This window comes from Euprymna scolopes, chromosome 20 (assembly GCF_053919585.1).
Source record: "Euprymna scolopes isolate OS-2025 chromosome 20, ASM5391958v1, whole genome shotgun sequence".
Classification (NCBI taxonomy): Eukaryota; Metazoa; Mollusca; class Cephalopoda; order Sepiida; family Sepiolidae; genus Euprymna; species Euprymna scolopes.
In genome coordinates this window covers 87,521,230-87,541,126 of record NC_136501.1, presented here as the reverse complement: position 1 = coordinate 87,541,126, position 19,897 = coordinate 87,521,230, and the positions used below count along the sequence as shown (strand labels likewise).

The window sequence follows — 19,897 nt, the reverse complement described above, 5'->3', positions numbered from 1 at the left end:
AGGTGCTCCTTCGGTAACCAGCATAGGGGACCCGGTCGTCATCCTGCGAATGTTGGCCAACTTCTTAATTTCAGAAACTCAAATAACATGGACACTGAACAGGTTAGCATAATCTCTAATTTCAGGGAACAAAATGACACTGAACAAACACAGCACAGCCGTGATAATCATCAAAATGGAAAAAACCGAAGAAAGAAATGGACAACAAAAGAGAATAGACTCGTAATGGAATGCTATTATAGAAGTCATCCTGAATATAGATATGGAGGTTATTGGAAACGAATGAAAGAACTATGGGACCTATCCAGTGACCACCAAGCGACAGAACAAAGAATTGCGGACCAAGCAAGACTGATACTCAAGAAAGGTTGGCTCTCTAAACTAGAACTAGCAGAAATTCAGAGAAAAATAAATGATGAAACTGAACAAGAAACACCCCCAACGGAACTACCCGTAGAAAACCCCCACAAGTTGAAGCCTCACAAGTAAAAACACCAAAGGCCCAGGACCTACGTAGACCGAAGTCTACAAACGTTGAAATCGAGAACAATGAAACAGAACTAACAGAGAATGAAGCAAATGAAATAAATAAAATAACACAGTTCATAAACGAGGAAAAATTCAAACTCCCATCGTTAAAGAACCAAGAGGAGAAGAAATTAAAAGCAGAAACAGAGAAGGTAAACAAGCTCCTCCCACACATCCCAACAAACACAATCACAGACTTAAACAACCTCATTTACACAGGCGCCAAAATGGTAAGTATGAATCTCATATCAGAAAAACAACCGGGGACAAGCGGACCGACAAAACCTGGATGGGAAATAAAACTAGAAACCTGAATACAGAAATATAAAAAAGAAACCAAAATGATCAACAGGAAGAAAGCAATATGGAGAAAACAAAATATTGGAAATGTAACTGGCAGGGAGAGGCTAAACAAGAAACATGAAGAACTGGACCTAAAAATAAAAGCAAAAGAAGCGAGATTGAGACGATATAGATACAAATCTGAACAATGCAAACAAAACAGAACATTTGAAACTAATGAACGCCAATTCTACCAAAATGTGAACGGAGGAAAAAACAAAAACAGAACAACCAAATCCGACAGAAACAAAACTCTACTGGAGTAAAATATAGGAAAAGCGACGAGATCACAATAGAAATGCCGAATGGCTGAAAGACATGAAAGAAGTGTTACAACAAATCGAAGAAGGAACAGTGAATGAAATCAACAAGGAAACCCTAAAGAAAACCATAGGAAAAATAGCAAACTGGAGAGCACCAGGGCACAACGGGATACATGCATACTGGTTCAAAAAATTCACAGCCTTACATGAAAGGCTAGCCCAAAACCTGAGAAGTTGTATACAGGAAGCAACCGTGCCAGACTTGATGACAAAAGGTAGAACTACACTGCTACAGAAGGACACGGAAAAAGGAACCGTCCCCAGCAATTATAGGACCATCATGTACCTACCCACCATATGGAAGATACTGACAGCACAACTGAGGGAACAAATCTACCACTCACTGAATAACCATGGGCTCATCCCCGAGGAACAGAAAGGATGCCAAAAAGGAAAAAGAGGAACACATGATCTGCCATATGTTGATCAAAAGATTCTAAAGGAGGTAAAAAGGAGGAGGAAAAATTTAGCCATGGCATGGATCGACTACAAAAAAGCGTACGAGAGGATCCCCCAAGCATGGATAATAGAATGCCTAAAAATGTATAAAATACCAAGCGGGATCGCCAATGTAATAGAAAATGCAATGAAAACATGGAGACTGGAACTGACAGCTGATGGACAACACATAACAGAAATTAACATACAAAGAGGCATCTTCCAAGGAAACTCATTATCACCATTACTGTTCATCATAGCCATGATGCCCTTGAATAGTATTCTGAGAAAGTGCCAAGCCGGATACAAGTTCCCCAATACAGAGGAAAAAATGAACCACCTGATATACATGGACGATCTGACACTTTTTGCAAGGACCGAAAAGGAGCTAGAGACACTAATTAATACTACCAGGATCTTCAGCCAAGATATCCAAATGGAATTTGGAATGGAAAAGTGCGCACTACTAGTTATAAAAAAGGGAAAACTGGAAACGACAGAAGGCATGGAACTACCCAACCAAACAGAAATGAGGGCACTATGGAAACAAGACGACTATAAATACTTGGGAAATCAGAGCAACAGAAATGAAAGAGAAAATTGGAAAGGAATACCTCAGGAGAACAAGAAAACTCTTGGAAACTAAATTATATAGTAGAAACCTAATAAAAGGTATAAATACATGGGCAGTGTCACTAGTGAGATACACTGGACCGTTTATAGGATGGACAAAAGAAGAACTGAGACAGCTCGACCAGAAAACCAGGAAACTCATGACCATGCATAATGCACTACACCCAAAGGACGATATTGACAGACTCTACATGAAAAGGAAAGACGGCGAGAGAGAGGACATCTCTATAGAGGACTGTGTGAAGGACACAAAAAAGAACTATAAAAATACATAATGAAAGCACTGAAAAGATAATTATGGCAACGAGAGACACGGAGAAAACCAACAAAACAGAAAACAGAGAGACAAAAGACAAAACAAGAAAAGAGAAATGGGAAGAGAAACAACTCCACGGAAGATTCATAAGAATGACAAAAGATGAAAATAACGAAAACACCTGGACATGGATGTGAAAAGGACATATAAACTGAGAAATTGACTCTCTAATAACTGCAGCACAAGATAACTCGATAAGAACCAACCATATCAAAGCAAGGATCGATAAAACATAAGAAAACAGCAAATGCAGACTCTGTGGACAAAGAGACGAAACGATAAACCATATAGTAAGTGAATGCAGCAAACTGGCCCAAAAGGAATACAAAAACAAGCATGACCAATTGGGGAGGGCGGTGCACTAGGAATTGTGCAAACAGCTGCATTTTGAACGTACAGACAAATGGTACAAGCATAAACCCGCAACAGCACTCGAAAACGAGAACCACAAAATCCTATGGGACATGGACATACAAACGGACAAACCCATCCAAGCAAGAAGACCAGATGTTGTAATAATTAACAATAAAGAAAAATTCTGTCAAATCGTAGACTTTGTTGTCCCAGCTGACCACAGGGTGAGTATGAAAGAAAAGGAGAAACGAAGCAAATACACAGAGCTAGCCAGAGAGTTAAAAGGGATTTGGATGATGAAGAAAATCAAAATAGTACCGATAATAGTATGAGCACTAGGAACAATTCCGAAAAACCTAGAAAAAAAGAATGGCATAAATTTGAATCAGAGGAATAGCTGCAAAAATACAATGCCTAACGATAATGAAAACGGCTGCAATATTAAGGAAAACCCTTGAATGCGGAGAATAACACAAGACAATATAACAAAGAAGCATTACAGGGAATGAAGAACACAGAAACTGCAGAACTACATGTTCTACACCCCCATCATTGTTTCACCACCGTTCCCCCAATAGAAAAGTGATACCAAAGAGCTGAGAAGGGTCAAGGAGGATGGAAAGACCGAGGAGAGAGCACTGGCCAGACCTCCGCTGGACAAGTGTGAAGAGAACTGGGATCTTGGGGAGGCTTAGTGCCACTCAAATTCCAGTATAAACCAATGGCCACTGCTAGCGAGAAATCAATGGTAAGAGGCTGTTGCGATGATGCAAATTTATTTGCAAATGCTATCGAAGGAGGAGGAGAGAGCTGGACGTCTGGGGAGACTTTTTGTCACTCAGCTTCCAGAGAACACCACAGGTCTCCAATCAGATCGTTTGTTGACTTGTGTGAAAGCTCCATGTGAGCCAATAATAATGATGATAATAATAATAATAATAATAATAATAATAATAATAATAATAATAATTCTGATTTCGCTTATGAACGTCTCTCTGGAAAGGGATGGGATTCATTTCCAGAGGATTTCCCTTAATCCCAGCTTCAAACCAGGAGTTTCAAAGATCAAAGGTTTTCCTAAGGATGCTGGTGGTACCTATAATTGCAGAGGTTTGAAGGCCACCTAAAACATTGGAGATTTTTAGTTTTTTCAATTGTCCTTCCAGACAACTTGATACTACTCCTAGTGTACCAACTACGACCGGGATTATTTGTGTTTTAACCCCGTGTATATGCCTTATCTCCACGGCCAATGGAGCATAATTGCTCCACTTTTCATTCTCCTTCTCTTTCACATTCCTGTCCCAGGGTACTGAGAAGTCTACAATCTGCCAGTTTTTTGAGACCTTGTCAATGACGACCAAATCCGGACGATTATGTTCCAATTGCTTGGTCGTTATGACACTTTTGTCCCACCATACCTCTACCTTGCCATCCTCACTTGTTCTCACTTCATCAAGCACCTCCTCAAACCATTTTCCAGCACACTTCACCCCAACCCTCTTACACACCTCCCAATATATCCGGAGTCCCATGCGATTGTGTCTTTTGTGATACTCTCTCTGGGCCAGTCCACTACACCCTGCTGCAAGGTGCACAATTGATTCTGAGGTCTTACCACAAATCCGACATTCTGCAGCAATTTCCTCTCCTAGAGCCACACTTTTGAACAATCGTGTTCCTAATGCCTGCTCTTGTGCTGCACAAACAAAAGCTTCAGTACTCTTAGCCAGATACCCAGCTCTAAGCCATTGCTATGATCTTTCATCAGCCACTTCTGCTATATCCTGGAAGAACCTTCCATGCATTTTCTTCCTAGCCAGTTCCTCTGCCCTTTCTCTATCCATACGTTTCACATAATCAGCCTTGGTCTCACACGCCTCTACTTCATTGGCCACAACCTTAAGCATCCACTCCCCACTTCTAACCACATGCTCCTTCAACGACATCTCCTCGGTTCTAACACAATCTTTTACACTTTTCAATCCTCTCCCACAATCTTTCCTCTTTTGATACAGCCTTGCCACGCTACTTCGAATGTGAAATATAACAAACATTGCTAAAACTTGTCTTGTTTTGATATCCATGGCATGCAAATCCTTGTCAGACCATTCTAAAATTCCCGCACTGTATCTCAAAACACTGACTGCCCATGCATTTACTGCTTTCATTAGATTTTCTCCATACAGTTTCGACTTTGCAATTAGTTTCACTCTTCTAAGGTACTCCTTCCTGACTTTTTCCTTCATTTCTCTGTTCATGATGCCTACACCCTCCAGCACTCCTAAATACTTATATCCTGTATCTTCTATTTCTTTCATGATTTCTCCATTTGGCAGCACGATTCCATTCGAATGAACCGTTACTCCTCTTTTCATCACCAGCACCGCACATTTACTAATCCCAAACTCCATCCCAATGTCTTCTGAGTATGTCCCCACAAGTTCTACCAGTCTCTCCATTTCATTTTCATTTCTACCGAATATTTTCAAATCATCCATAAACAGTTGATGGTTGAGACGTCTGTGACCAGATCCAAAGTTATACCCCAGTTTTTCTCTCTTCAAGAGGATGATCAGTGGCATCATTATCATTACAAAAAGAAGTGGCGATAACGAATCTCCTTCAAATATCCCACGTTTAATGCCAACCTGCCCCATCTCCTCTCTGTTTGCTGTCAGCACCGTTTTCCATTGAGTCATACTTGTCTCCACATTCTCAGCAACCTTCATCATCAATAGTATTTCACGTATCCATGAATGAGGAACCTTTCCGGCACTCCTTTTGTTCGTCAGGAAAAGCACCATTACTCTCTCGATGTTCATAAATTTTCTCCGCAAATATTTCAGTCAACAGTTTCCACATCAATGGCAGACATGTAATTGGTCTATAATTATTGGCATCTGTTCCTTTTGCAGGATCTTTCCTAATCAGTGTTGTTCTTCCCTTCACAAGCCAATCAGGGACATCTCCAGACTCTACAACCCTTTGCAGAGCAGCAGCTATAGATGGATAAAGGCATGGGAACTGTTTAAACCAGAAGCCCATCACTCCATCTGGACCAGGTGCCTTCCAGTTTGTCATCCTTTGTATGCCAGCTTTAACGTCATCGATGGTTATCTCAGCGTTCTTCATCTTCTGCATGTCTGATAGCCTTTCTCTGACCTCTCCCAACCAGCTAGCCTTCTCATTATATCGCCCTTCGACGGACCAAATCCCACTCCAGAACTTCCTTGCATCTTTTGCATTTGGAGTGCTGCTATTTCCCGCCTGTTTACTACCATTTAATTCTTTATACAGCTGAGACTGATTGTTCCGGAAAAGGTTGTTCTGCCGAAATGCAACACTTTTTCCAACAATGTTCCTAATTTTTATACCACCAGTGTGAACCTTCTCTTTCAACATTGTTAGAACGTTCATCGTTCCCTTTTCCAGCAATCTATACCTCCTTTCAAGGTCGTCCTTAGCTTTCTGTCCAATGACAGCAAAAAACAACAACTACCATTACAGCTACAGTAATAATAAAAATTAATAAAAACATACCACCATTACAACCACCACTGCCACTACTACTACCAGTAATAATATTAGTGGTAATAGTAATAACCAATAAAGTAATTTTTTTAAAATAATAATAACAATAATAATGATAATGATAATAATGATAATAATAATGATAATGGTAATAACAAAAATAAAAATAATAATAAGTAGAAGAACAATAATAATAATAATAATAACAATAATAATAACAATAATAATAACAATAATAATAATAATTTCAGTTAGAAAAGCTTAATTTGTTCGTTTTTTTTAACTCCTCTGCCGATGTTGCTTTTGGTCAGAAAAATATACACAAAACAGAAACATAAAACACCCAAATATATGAAAGACAATTCATCGTTTAACCGTGAATTCAAGTTTTAAATTCTAATTTCAGTTAGAAAAGCATTTTTCCCCCCTCTGCTATTTTTTTTTTAAACTCTGCCGCTGATTTTGCTGACGACCGGAAAAATGTACACAAAGAGAGAAACATAAAACATCCGAACATGTGTAAGACAATTCCTTGTTTAACCATAAATTTCAAGTTCAAATTAAAATTTCGGTTAGAAACTCTTTCTTGTTTCGTTTGTTATTTTTTTAAACTCCGTCGCTGTTGTCGCTTTTGGCCGGAAAAAATGTACACAAAGACAGAAACATAAAACATCCAAAAATGTGTAAGACAATATTAATTTATTTTTATTTCGGACTATTAGTCTCATCTTTATTAGTTGTTGTTTTTCATCTTTTATTGGTTTGTTTATTCACAACGTTTACGCCAACTATTCCTCTGGCCTTCGTCAGTTATCACATGACGAAGGCCAGAGGAATAGTTGGCCGAAACGTTGTGAATAAACAAACCAATAAAAGATGAAAAACAACAACTAATAAAGATGAGACTAATAGTCCGAAATAAAAATAAATTAATATATATAATGCTCATCTAAAAGAACGAATTCCAATTAAGGAATAATATATATGTGTAATACAATTCCTTGTTTAACCATAAATTTCAAGTTTAAATCAAAATTTCGGTTAGAAACGCTTTCTTGTTTGTTTGTTATTTAATAGTAATAATAATAATAATAATAATAATAATAATAATAATAATATTAATAATAATAATAATTATGATTATCATTATTATTACCACTATCACCACCACAACTATTATTATAATAATGAAAAAAAAAAAAATACTTTACTCACATGAGATTATTCTGGCCAACCAACAAGACGCAATCAACGTCCAACTAAATTTGAAAATATTTTTTTTCTTTACTTTTAGTTTTTATCAATTGGACCGATATGTTCCTCGCAGTCTTCTCAAATTAATGAAAAAATATTATTTACTCACATGAGATTATTCTGGTCAACCGATAAGACGCAATCAATGTCCAACTAAATAATAATAATAATAATAATAATAATAATAATAATAATAATAATAATAATAACAATGGAGTCAACGATCGCTAAATGTTTCATCGGATTCTTTTATATTCGTCCCATTTTTATTTCCTTTTAAATTTCTACGTATTATTTCTTTTTTTTTTAAAAAGTGCTCGTTATACTTTGATCGTTTCAGTGTTCATTATGACTCAGATGATCAGTTGCCAATCAGAAACCGACAAGACGGTGCTCACTCACTACATGTCTTTGCCGCAAGATAAAGACGCCGTGATGGTTGAATACATTTGGGTTGACATTGATGGCGATGGGTTGCGTAGCAAGTGTCAAATCCTGGATTTCATTCCCAAAATGGCCAGCGGTAAGTACGCAACCAGAGGCAACATCAAAGATTACCGATCTGCGGACGCTCCTTTACTTTATGACGTCACTTATTGTTCTGGTATCATTACTATTGACAAAATAGACTCTTCTGGTATCATTACTATTGACAAAATAGACTCTTCCGAGAAGTACATAATACTTTGACTGTAATTCACCCAGGGTGTCACCTAGCAGATTTCAGACTGCTATATATCAGTCAGAGATCCGTTCTTCAGCCCGACAGAGAATAGGCCATTTCCGTGACCTTTTATCTATTGGGCTGTGATATTAATCATGGATAGCCGTAGTTTATTGCTAACTTTCTGAGGGGTCCTGATCAGCAAATATCGACGGGGCTGCTCAAGCAATTTAAAGAGGCCAGCGTGTTATTTTTTTAAGGAAGGAACTAGCTTACTCTCTCTCTCTCTACTTTTCGATCATGTGGTACATATTCACGAGGTTAAAAGAAAATAATCATCAAGATGACTAGCAGTGGTTACATTAACGATATTATATCAAGTCGATGGGTAAGTTTTTGCCAGTTTGTAGAATTGGTATTTTCAACCATTATAATTTTTGTCATGCATATTGTTAATACTTAAACATATCACCATGATTAATTGATAAGCTTTTCTTTCACATTATTAAAGCATCATTTATATTTTTTTGCAATATTCTCACTCACGTTGACACAAAAACAATCTTCTTTTAAGTCAACAGAAAAAAAAAAACTCACCTTCAATCATAATAATGATTATCATCACGCAAAGTTTTCCTAGGAGAATTTGGTTGGGAAATCTTGCCTCACCCTTCATATTCTCCTGATCTAACTCCATTGGATTATTACTTAATTCGAGCAATACAAAATATTTAAATGAATTTAGGTTAACATCACGAGAGGAGATTAACCATGAGTTAGATTCATATTTCATATCAAAGCCTAAAGGATTTTACAAGGGATGCATTTATAAACTCGTTGAAAGATGAAATCAAGTTAGAGACAGCAAAGGTCATTATTTTTATGAATAAAGAATATTAAAAACACAGTTTTTCATTTTAAACCTGAAATTTTGAATCAGCCTAACTTTTTTCATCGATCTAATATTTCAGCATATGCGTTTGTATTGCTTATTTAAATGGACTCTTCAAGGACATAAGAATTATTTGTGTTGTCCTCTTACTTGATTTTGCTATGAGGACTGATTCTTCAATTCTTGTAGATTAACAGAATGGCAACTTTTATGCAAGCAGTTGGAATATCGTTGTGTACATCAAACAATTCGTTTCTCTTTTTAGTTTTCGCTATTTGTCTTCTTTTTTAAATAAAGATTGTGGCAATGCAATCTCTAATCTCTCATCGCCATTGTTAAGAAATAGTGTATTAGCTAACGCATGCTACAGAAGAAAACGTCATGATTATGAGGGCCACAACTTCTATGAATTGCTGCCCCGATGTTAAGAGGTAACTATATTCATTGTCTCTGGGTAGTCCAGAAAGTCAATAAGGACCCACGGCGTAGTGGATATTCAATTGAAACTTATACTCTCCTGGAGGTTGAAGGTTCAATTCTCAGCGCCGGCAACACTCAAAATATAACTACGAATTATTTAGGACTTCTACCTTGTCATGGTTGACGGGAAAAGAGCATGCTATTTTCATGGATTAAATAAAGAGTTGTGTTAGAAATTCCGTGCAATTAAAGTTAAACAGAAAGATTCATAAGTTCACTAAGATATAACCAATGAGTCTTGGAGACTACATCGACCGAAACATTGTGAAAATAAGATGAGAACAGTAATCCCAAGAATCCAAAAAATATGAATAATCAATCCTCATCTCAAAAGTTCAGAAACATGAAATCTGAGTTGTTTGTTTTTTGTCATGAGGTCGATTTTTAATGTAAGGAAATATTCATTTTAAGAAAGGCGTGAGATGGGGTGGACATATAAAATATTTTTGATCTCTCGACAAAAGGAGGGTGGACCTGTAAATTTACCCTTGTCCGTTCGTCCGTTCGTCTGTCCGCACTTTTCCCAATAACTACGCATTGGAATTTTTTAAAAATTTGCACAAACATTAAACATGATATAAGTAAAAAAAAATAACAGAACGGATTTTCCGGGAAAACTCTGGTTGCACCCTTAGGGGTGCCTTTCGGGTTAAACTAGCTTAAATTGACACTTTTGCGCTTATTAAATAAAATTGATGTCTTGGATTTTTATAAAACTTTCTGAAAAGTTGTAAATAACTAATTTCTATATGATTTTGTTTGTCTATACCTCACAATAACTCTTGGGTGTGCCCCAGGGGCTCTTTTAGGGCTAATAAAAACACTCCATTTTTGGGATATTTGTCCAAAATTTTCTTTGTATTTCTATTTAACAGTTTTGCATGGTGCTGAACTCAAATTTAAATATGTTAAGGCCTTGGGGACTTTTGGGGCTAAATAGGGGGGGGTAAATGATGAACTTAGTTCTTTCTTTGTTTGCATGGTGCAGAACTCAAATCTACATATGTTTAGGCCTAAAACTGCATTGTTCGTTCATTTTCACCAGGATTTGACGTCCCCTGGGAACTTTTGGGGCTAAATGGGGAAGGAGGGGCAAATGCTGAACTTAGTCATTTTTCATGCCTCATTCATTGTGCACTCATGGGGGACCATATATGCTTCACTTGTTTTATGTAAGATGGAGGTTATTATTTTTTTTTTTTTTTTACAGAACGTTTTTATGTTTTTACTATAGAGTCATCGTTTATGAAAGCCCAAACTCTAATCAAGAATAAGTGTTAATAAGTCTCAGGTGAGACAACGCCATGATGATTTTGTGATGGTGGAAATTGAATAGGAGGTAATTTATTTAAGAGGACGACTCATCAGGAATTTATTTATGTTGGACTTGAAAACGACCATGTTATAGTCAGATGAGAAGCAGCTCCAAGGCAGTGTATTTCACAGACGAGCAGCTGAAAACAACAACAACAAAAAAACAAAAAACAAAAACAAAACAAACAGCTCTGCTCATGGAATAAACACAAATATCGTGACTGATTATTCAGTTTATATTTAAATTATTGTAATTTATTTTTAAATTATTGTAATTTATATTTAAATTGTCGTAATTCTAATAAATATAAATATATTTTTAAAGAGAAAAAATTATTTTACATTTGATGTTTGCGGTAGGCATTTTTACTAAAAAACGCCTGAATTGTTTGTTTTTCATTGAAGCAGGTCAGAAAAGAGAACCACTATGATGTACCTCCCTCGCTGGTGGAGTGGCTAAGAAGGAAACGCCATTTCTATCAGCTTTCCTACTTCGATGACACATATATTTACACACTGCCCACTAAATTTATTTTGATGTCACACACAAGTCTATCACACTTAGGCAGGGTTCCTTCAAATCTAATAGATTCTGCTCTAAAAACCAAGTTCCAACTTGCAGTGTTGCAATGATGTGCTTATTTTACATTTATTTTAATGGAATGTTCTCTGATAAATTCATAGCACTTGTGACCCTTCACTTCCGACTGACCTAACAGCAAAATCCCACTCCTTCACTTTTGAAGTCACTAAGTGGCAGAAGGCCTTCTACTCTAGTCGTTTCTTTATTCGGACTGCCAGAGTTTGGACTTCCCTCTATGTTTCCTACTTTCCTGACTGTAATAAGCTGTTGAAGTTTAAATGTAATGCGAACAACCATCTCGCTGCTCAACTTGTTGTTTGGAGCAAATGTATAATATATTTCTATTAAATTTTTTTATCTTTCTACCTCTCTCTATCGTTATTTATTTCCTTATCCTGTTACCCCTTCCCCTCTCAAGACTCTTCAGTTTCCCTTGCCTAGCCCATTCCTTTCTAGTTGGACACACACACATACGCATCCTTTATATAATAAAATACTCATGGAATAAGTCCGCATTTTATTTCCAAATAAGTACATAATATTAAAAAAGTTGTCCCCCACCTCGAAAAATCCAGCCTAGTTGACAATACCAACTTGATGGGTCTTTGTTTAGTAGTTATGGACTTTTTGCTGGACATGAAAACATACACACATACAACTGTCCTTTTTAAAATAGATTTGAAAAAAAAAGAGAAAGAAAACACTTTTTTTTGTGGTTAAAATAAAATATTTTCATTTTTATTGCTAGAAAACCTGAATCAATATTTTGTATAATGCCATTTTCCTGTTTTTATTCCTATAAAACCAGATTGTCCTCAATGGAACTTTGGTGCCATCACGGATTTTTCAACAATGCGCATCGAAGATTTACACTTGTATCCCAACCGACTTTTCAACGACCCTTTTCGGCGTGGAAATAACAAATTGCTTCTCTGCGATGTTTATCATGCTGATGGGAAACCTGTCCGTAAGTTTCACCTTATAATCTTGTATGTGTATTATTTCATCTCGTGTACAGGCATGAAATGGTAATATATATATATATATATATATATATATATATATATATATATATATATATATATATATATATATATATATACTTGGGAAGTGATTACCATTAGCGTATTAAGCGATGCTCTTTGTATAAACAAATCGAGCTTAGGTATTCGGCCGATGTCAAAACATCGTTAATTCACTATCTGCATAGCAGCAGCCAATTAGCATAATGGTTTGAAGCCTTGACTGTTGTACGGGCGGTTGGGATCCGATGCTGGCTTGAGGTAGTTGCCTGTCTAGCCACACTGATGAGCTGTGATACAGCGAAACAGTACCAGTACTGTATGTGGATGACTATATATATATATATATATATATATATATATATATATATATATATATATATATATATATATAATAAAGTAGGTATAAGATACGTTTGTAAGCCAAATTTCAACGCAAAAAATAAACAAATATTAATTTGTTTAAAATTAATATTTCAGAGATATACTCCATCCTCAAAATTTTATACATTTTTTTTTTTTTTTGCTCGCCATGATGTTTAATTGAAAAACAAATAATAAAACATTTAAGAATCAACGCTTCTATCACGGAAAACACATCTCTGATTTCATATCACGCGCGCCAAGTGTCTCTTACGGCATTTCAAAATAACACCGTAGAAAGACCAACACGTAGACTGATTACTAATTCTTTTATTTATTTATTATTTTTCAATTTAACATCATGGCTAGCCAAAAAAAACAAAAACAAAACAAAACAAAAAAAAACAGAAATGCATAAAATTCTGAGGATATATATCTCTGAAATATTTTAAACAAATAAATATTTCTTTATTTTCATAACATTGTATTGCAATTTGACTTATAAACGTATTTTATACGTATTTTATTTTCAAATTCAATCAACGCTTCTATTACGGAAAACACAACTCTGACTATATATATATATATATATATATATATATATATATATATATATATATATATATATACTAGCAGAAGTACCCGTCGTTGACTGGGTTCAAAAACAGCCTAAAGAAAATGGACTGTGATTGATGAAAGTATGATAGGTTATGAAAAGGAGGGGGTTGTAAAGAGATATTTTACCCTAAGCAAAATATGATGAAAGTAAAGATAATTTTCGCGAAAATATATTTTTATATCAACTTTGTTTCCATTCGTAGCCAAGAGTGATCAACAAAATGATGTTTCCTTACAAAGAGAAAATGTTTTATATATATATATATATATATATATATATATATAACTACTTCATTTATTCACATAAATTTAATATACGAAAGTATAGATTTATGCGTAAACTTTAAGTATTTACTTCAAAAGTGCTCAATACGTAGCTAGAGCTAGTTAGTAATTTATAAAATATATATGGCGACTAAGCTACACTGAATATTCTGCGTTTCATCCAACTATAGGATTCGTCAGGCTTATGCGCGAATTCTGTGGTTGCTTCTTGTTTTTATATATGTTTAGGTTTTCTAGTTGGCCAATCAGCTTTCTAGTATCCACCGCGCCCCTTCCTATCAGCCAATGGGCGTGCATTTTATCAAACAAAGGATCTGTTTTAGAACTAGGTTAGTGGTTTTAGTTAGACGTTCTCCTTTTGCTGTATGGAAGCTACAAATAAACATACAAAGACGAAACACAGTATAAACAGCCCTCATCAAAATCCAAACGTCACAATAAGCCACGTCAATGATCCCAATCCAGACAAAAAACATGAAATAAAATCTATGAATGAAACGCCTGTGTTATGCAACAGATATAGCACAATAGAAAAAATGGAATTGGAAGAAAATCATCAAAATACTACAAACAAATCCTATAAAACATAAGATATTCAGAAAATACAAGACTTGTAACTAAATCATGAAATGGAAACAGAAAAACCAAACAAAACACAACATTATACAATGGCATTGCCGGATGAATTATTTATTTTCACATAATGCAAATCGAAATCGATTTGAAATTTCACACAAATTTACTTTATGTGTTTAGGAGTATTCGTAGATAGGTTTTGTATCGGAATGCCTCTGATTAGTATCGAATATAAATAATCGAAAAAATCCGATTAAATAAGGAAGAGTGTGATTTTGACTTCGCACAACCGATACAATTATTTATTCTGATTCTGATTTTTTTTTAATCTTTAAATAGTGATTTATTGCTTTTTTAAATTTTCAATGTTTTAAATTTCGCAAACACAAACTTGGGAGCTTATGTTACACGAGTAGAGCTTTCTAAATATTTTTCTCAAATGTTCTCCTTGAATGTTCTTGAATTTTCTTGAATGTTCTTGAATTTTCTTGAATGTTCTTGAATTTTCTCATTGAAAATAGTGAAGCAAATAAGGATTTATTTCTTTTATAACAAAATCGATTTGTAGTCAGTCAAACCATATCTGGCATAGAATGATCCACGATGGTTGATTTGCCGTAAAAAAACAAACTCCTTTTCTTCCTTCTCTTCCTTTCCCTTTGCAAAACTCAATCATGTTCTGCAAAGAAAAAAGAAACAACAATTTTCCACTACTAAACACTTAAAACAAACACTATGAATAAACATATGAAGATATAAAGAACTTGAAGTATAAAAACTTTTATCCAAATGACCAAATTCCACATTAAATAACTTGAAAGGTATTGATATGCCGTAAAACGAAACAACTAAACTAAACATGTATAACACTTCATTCTATAAAAAATAATAAATTTCCTAAAATGTGCTAATCTTCTCACCAAAAGATAACAAATGAAACAAAAAGTGATAAAACCTTATCCCTTAATAACAAAAAAATTTTTTTTATTATTAAGGGATAGGGTTTTATCACTTTTAACAACGACAAAAAACAAAACCAATTAAACTTTTTCTTGGCATTAAATGACACCCGGAGGTTAAAATGCCGTTAAACAAAAGAAATTGACTCACTACATGTATCGTACATTAATAATAGCATAACCAATGAAATTAGGATAATTAGGGAATATTCTTTGATAGAGTGGGTGTAAAGAATAGTTAACTAAGCATGTCCCCCCCCCATCTTCTCTTGTTAAGAATGGTTTTCTAAATAGTAACTATATTATTTAGAAACCCGTTCATAAAATGGGAAGAAGGCTTTATAAACTATAATGTTCCTACATTATCTTTTCGTTTTGCAGACCAATCGTCAGTTATATTCAAATTGCACTTTGTCAATTAATAACGAACTAATGCAAATTGACTTTGTCAATTAATAACGAACTAATGCAAATTGACTTTGTCAATTAATAACGAACTAATGCAAATTGACTTTTTTATAAATAGATATAAATCCTTATTTACTTCGCTTTTTTCAATGAGAATATTCAAGAACATTTAAGAAAAATATTTAGAAAGCTCTACTCGTGAAATATAAGCTCCCAAGTGTATTATTTATGTTTGCGAAATTCAAAACATTGAAAAAAAAAAAAAAAGCCACAAATCACTATTTAAAAATTAAAAAAAAAAAACAAAACAAAAAAAAAAAAAACTCAGAATCGGAATCAATAATTGTATCGGCTGTGTGAAGTCAAAATCACACTGTTCCTTCTTTAATCGGATTTATCGATTATTGATATCCGATATTAATCAGAGGCATTCCGATACAAAACCTATCTACGAACACTCCAAAACACATAAAGTAAATTTGTGTAAAATTTCAAAGAATCAACCCAGTTCATTTAGAATCCATAGCGAACGTGTAACATAGCGTGAACGTGTGTATACAAATGCATGTGAAATGACGTCACCAGTAGAGAAAATTAAAGAATTTATAAAGGAAATCACGTTAGAGACAAAAAGAACATCCGGGCACATGTTAGAGACATGGATGACGCTCGAAAAGATGATCATGTGGATGCCGTTACGGCCGTAACAATGAGTAAATGAATGTCGTTGTTACAAATAAAAAATAGTGAGTTGAAGTTCTTTTCTATTATTTGCCTACTTTGCGACTGAGGCTACAACGTGTTGATTCCTGAATAACGTTACAAACGAACTTACACATACACGCATAAGCAGTTTTTTTATATGTGTAAGTAGAGACAACCTACGAAAATGCATTTCTTTTACTATCCCCAGTTCACATTTTTACTATTAATATACACTTAATACTAATCTGTATTTTTTTTACTTAGTATAATACATACATTTTTTTACTTAGTATAATACATATATTTTTTTACTTAGTATAATACATAAATTTTTTTACCTAGTATAATACATAAATTTTTTTACCTAGTATAATACATACATTTTTTTACTTAGTATAATACATACATTTTTTTACTTAGTATAATACATACATTTTTTTACTTAGTATAATACATAAATTTTTTTACCTAGTATAATACATAAATCTTTTTACTTAGTATAATACATAAATTTTTTTTTACTTAGTATAATACATACATTTTTTTACTTAGTATAATACATAATTTTATTTTACTTAGTATAATACATAATTTTATTTTACTTAGTATAATACATAATTATCTTTTACTTAGTATAATACATAATTTTTTTTACTTAGTATAATACATACATTTTTTTACTTAGTATAATACATACATTTTTTTACTTAGTATAATACATACATTTTTTTACTTAGTATAATACATACATTTTTTTACTTAGTATAATACATACATTTTTTTACTTAGTATAATACATACATTTTTTTACTTAGTATAATACATACATTTTTTTACTTAGTATAATACATACATTTTTTTACTTAATATAATACATACATTTTTTTACTTAGTATAATACATACATTTTTTTACTTAGTATAATACATACATTTTTTTACTTAGTATAATACATACATTTTTTTACTTAGTATAATACATACATTTTTTTACTTAGTATAATACATACATTTTTTTACTTAGTATAATACATACATTTTTTTACTTAGTATAATACATACATTTTTTTACTTAGTATAATACATACATTTTTTTACTTAGTATAATACATACATTTTTTTACTTAGTATAATACATACATTTTTTTACTTAGTATAATACATACACTTTTTTACTTAGTATAATACATACACTTTTTTACTTAGTATAATACATACATTTTTTTACTTAGTATAATACATACATTTTTTTACTTAGTATAATACATAATTTTTTTTTACTTAGTATAATACATAATTATCTTTTACTTAGTATAATACATAATTTTTTTTACTTAGTATAATACATAATTTTTTTTACTTAGTATAATACATACATTTTTTTACTTAGTATAATACATACATTTTTTTACTTAGTATAATACATACATTTTTTTACTTAGTATAATACATACATTTTTTTACTTAGTATAATACATACATTTTTTTACTTAGTATAATACATACATTTTTTTACTTAGTATAATACATACATTTTTTTACTTAGTATAATACATACATTTTTTTACTTAGTATAATACATACATTTTTTTACTTAGTATAATACATACACTTTTTTACTTAGTATAATACATACATTTTTTTACTTAGTATAATACATACATTTTTTTACTTAGTATAATACATACATTTTTTTACTTAGTATAATACATACATTTTTTTACTTAGTATAATACATAATTATTTTTTGCTTAGTATAATACATAATTTTTTTACTTAGTATAATACATAAATTTTTTTACCTAGTATAATACATAAATTTTTTTACTTAGTATAATACATAAATTTTTTTACTTAGTATAATACATAAATTTTTTTACTTAGTATAATACATACATTTTTTTACTTAGTATAATACATACATTTTTTTACTTAGTATAATACATAATTTTTTTTTACTTAGTATAATACATAATTATCTTTTACTTAGTATAATACATAATTTTTTTTACTTAGTATAATACATAATTTTTTTTACTTAGTATAATACATACATTTTTTTACTTAGTATAATACATACATTTTTTTACTTAGTATAATACATACATTTTTTTACTTAGTATAATACATACATTTTTTTACTTAGTATAATACATACATTTTTTTACTTAGTATAATACATACATTTTTTTACTTAGTATAATACATACATTTTTTTACTTAGTATAATACATACATTTTTTTACTTAGTATAATACATACATTTTTTTACTTAGTATAATACATACATTTTTTTACTTAGTATAATACATACATTTTTTTACTTAGTATAATACATACATTTTTTTACTTAGTATAATACATTTTTTTACTTAGTATAATACATACATTTTTTTACTTAGTATAATACATACATTTTTTTACTTAGTATAATACATACATTTTTTTACTTAGTATAATACATACATTTTTTTACTTAGTATAATACATACATTTTTTTACTTAGTATAGTACATAAATTTTTTTGCTTACATGCAAATCCAAACAGTCACATTCTTTGCCGATTTTTTTTATATTCTTTTATCAGGACAGAATACTCGATATTCTTGCGCACAAACGATGAAACTTGTTAAAGATTCACATCCCTGGTTTGGAATCGAGCAAGAATATCTGATTCTGGATGCTAATGGTCGCCCATTTGGCTGGCCTAAGAACGGATTTCCAAGGCCACAAGGTAAAACATGCCATTTCTATCGCCTTATTTTTTGGTATTTTAAAATTAACCGCAATTGTCACAAATATACGTTTTTACCTAATAATATGTATTTTACTAACTAATATAATTTGAATTACGGGACTGACTAAATATCCACCACCCGCCTCTTAATAATATACATAAAATATAGTAATGTTAACTCGTAAGTGGTTGCTGCCATTTCCGAGACTTAATATCAACCAGCCAACTCTAAAAATATACATGAAATCTAGTAATGTTAACTTGTAAACGGATTCTGCCATTTTGGGGACTGACTTAATATCCACCACCCCATTCTTAAAATATACATTAAATATAGTAATGTAAACTCGTAAACAGTTTCTGCCATTTCTCGGACTGACTTTGTATCCCCCACCCCACTCTAAAAAATATACATGAAATATAGTAATGTTAACTCATAATTTTTTGTCCGGAGGTTCGAGCTTTAATATGATACTAAATTTGTCAATTTTGGTTGTGTCTGTCAAAACATATATACATACATACATACATACATACATAGATTTTCGCTTTTATATATATAGATGCTGC

At 32.5% G+C, this 19,897-nt stretch overlaps 1 protein-coding gene across 2 annotated transcripts in view; it reads left to right on the top strand.

The window, feature by feature from the left end:
- The window catches only part of LOC145241533 (glutamine synthetase-like), a 98,699-nt gene that overhangs the window by 29,532 nt on the left and 49,270 nt on the right, over positions 1-19,897 (top strand). For both annotated transcript variants that reach the window (XR_013862568.1, XM_080104578.1), the window contains exons 2-4: positions 8,063-8,245; positions 12,464-12,622; positions 19,178-19,324. Coding sequence is in view for 1 of the 2 variants with exons in the window: in XM_080104578.1 (XP_079960704.1) it covers positions 8,071-8,245; positions 12,464-12,622; positions 19,178-19,324 (481 nt within the window). In the remaining variant the exon portion in view is untranslated. The remainder of the gene's footprint in view (positions 1-8,062; positions 8,246-12,463; positions 12,623-19,177; positions 19,325-19,897) is intronic.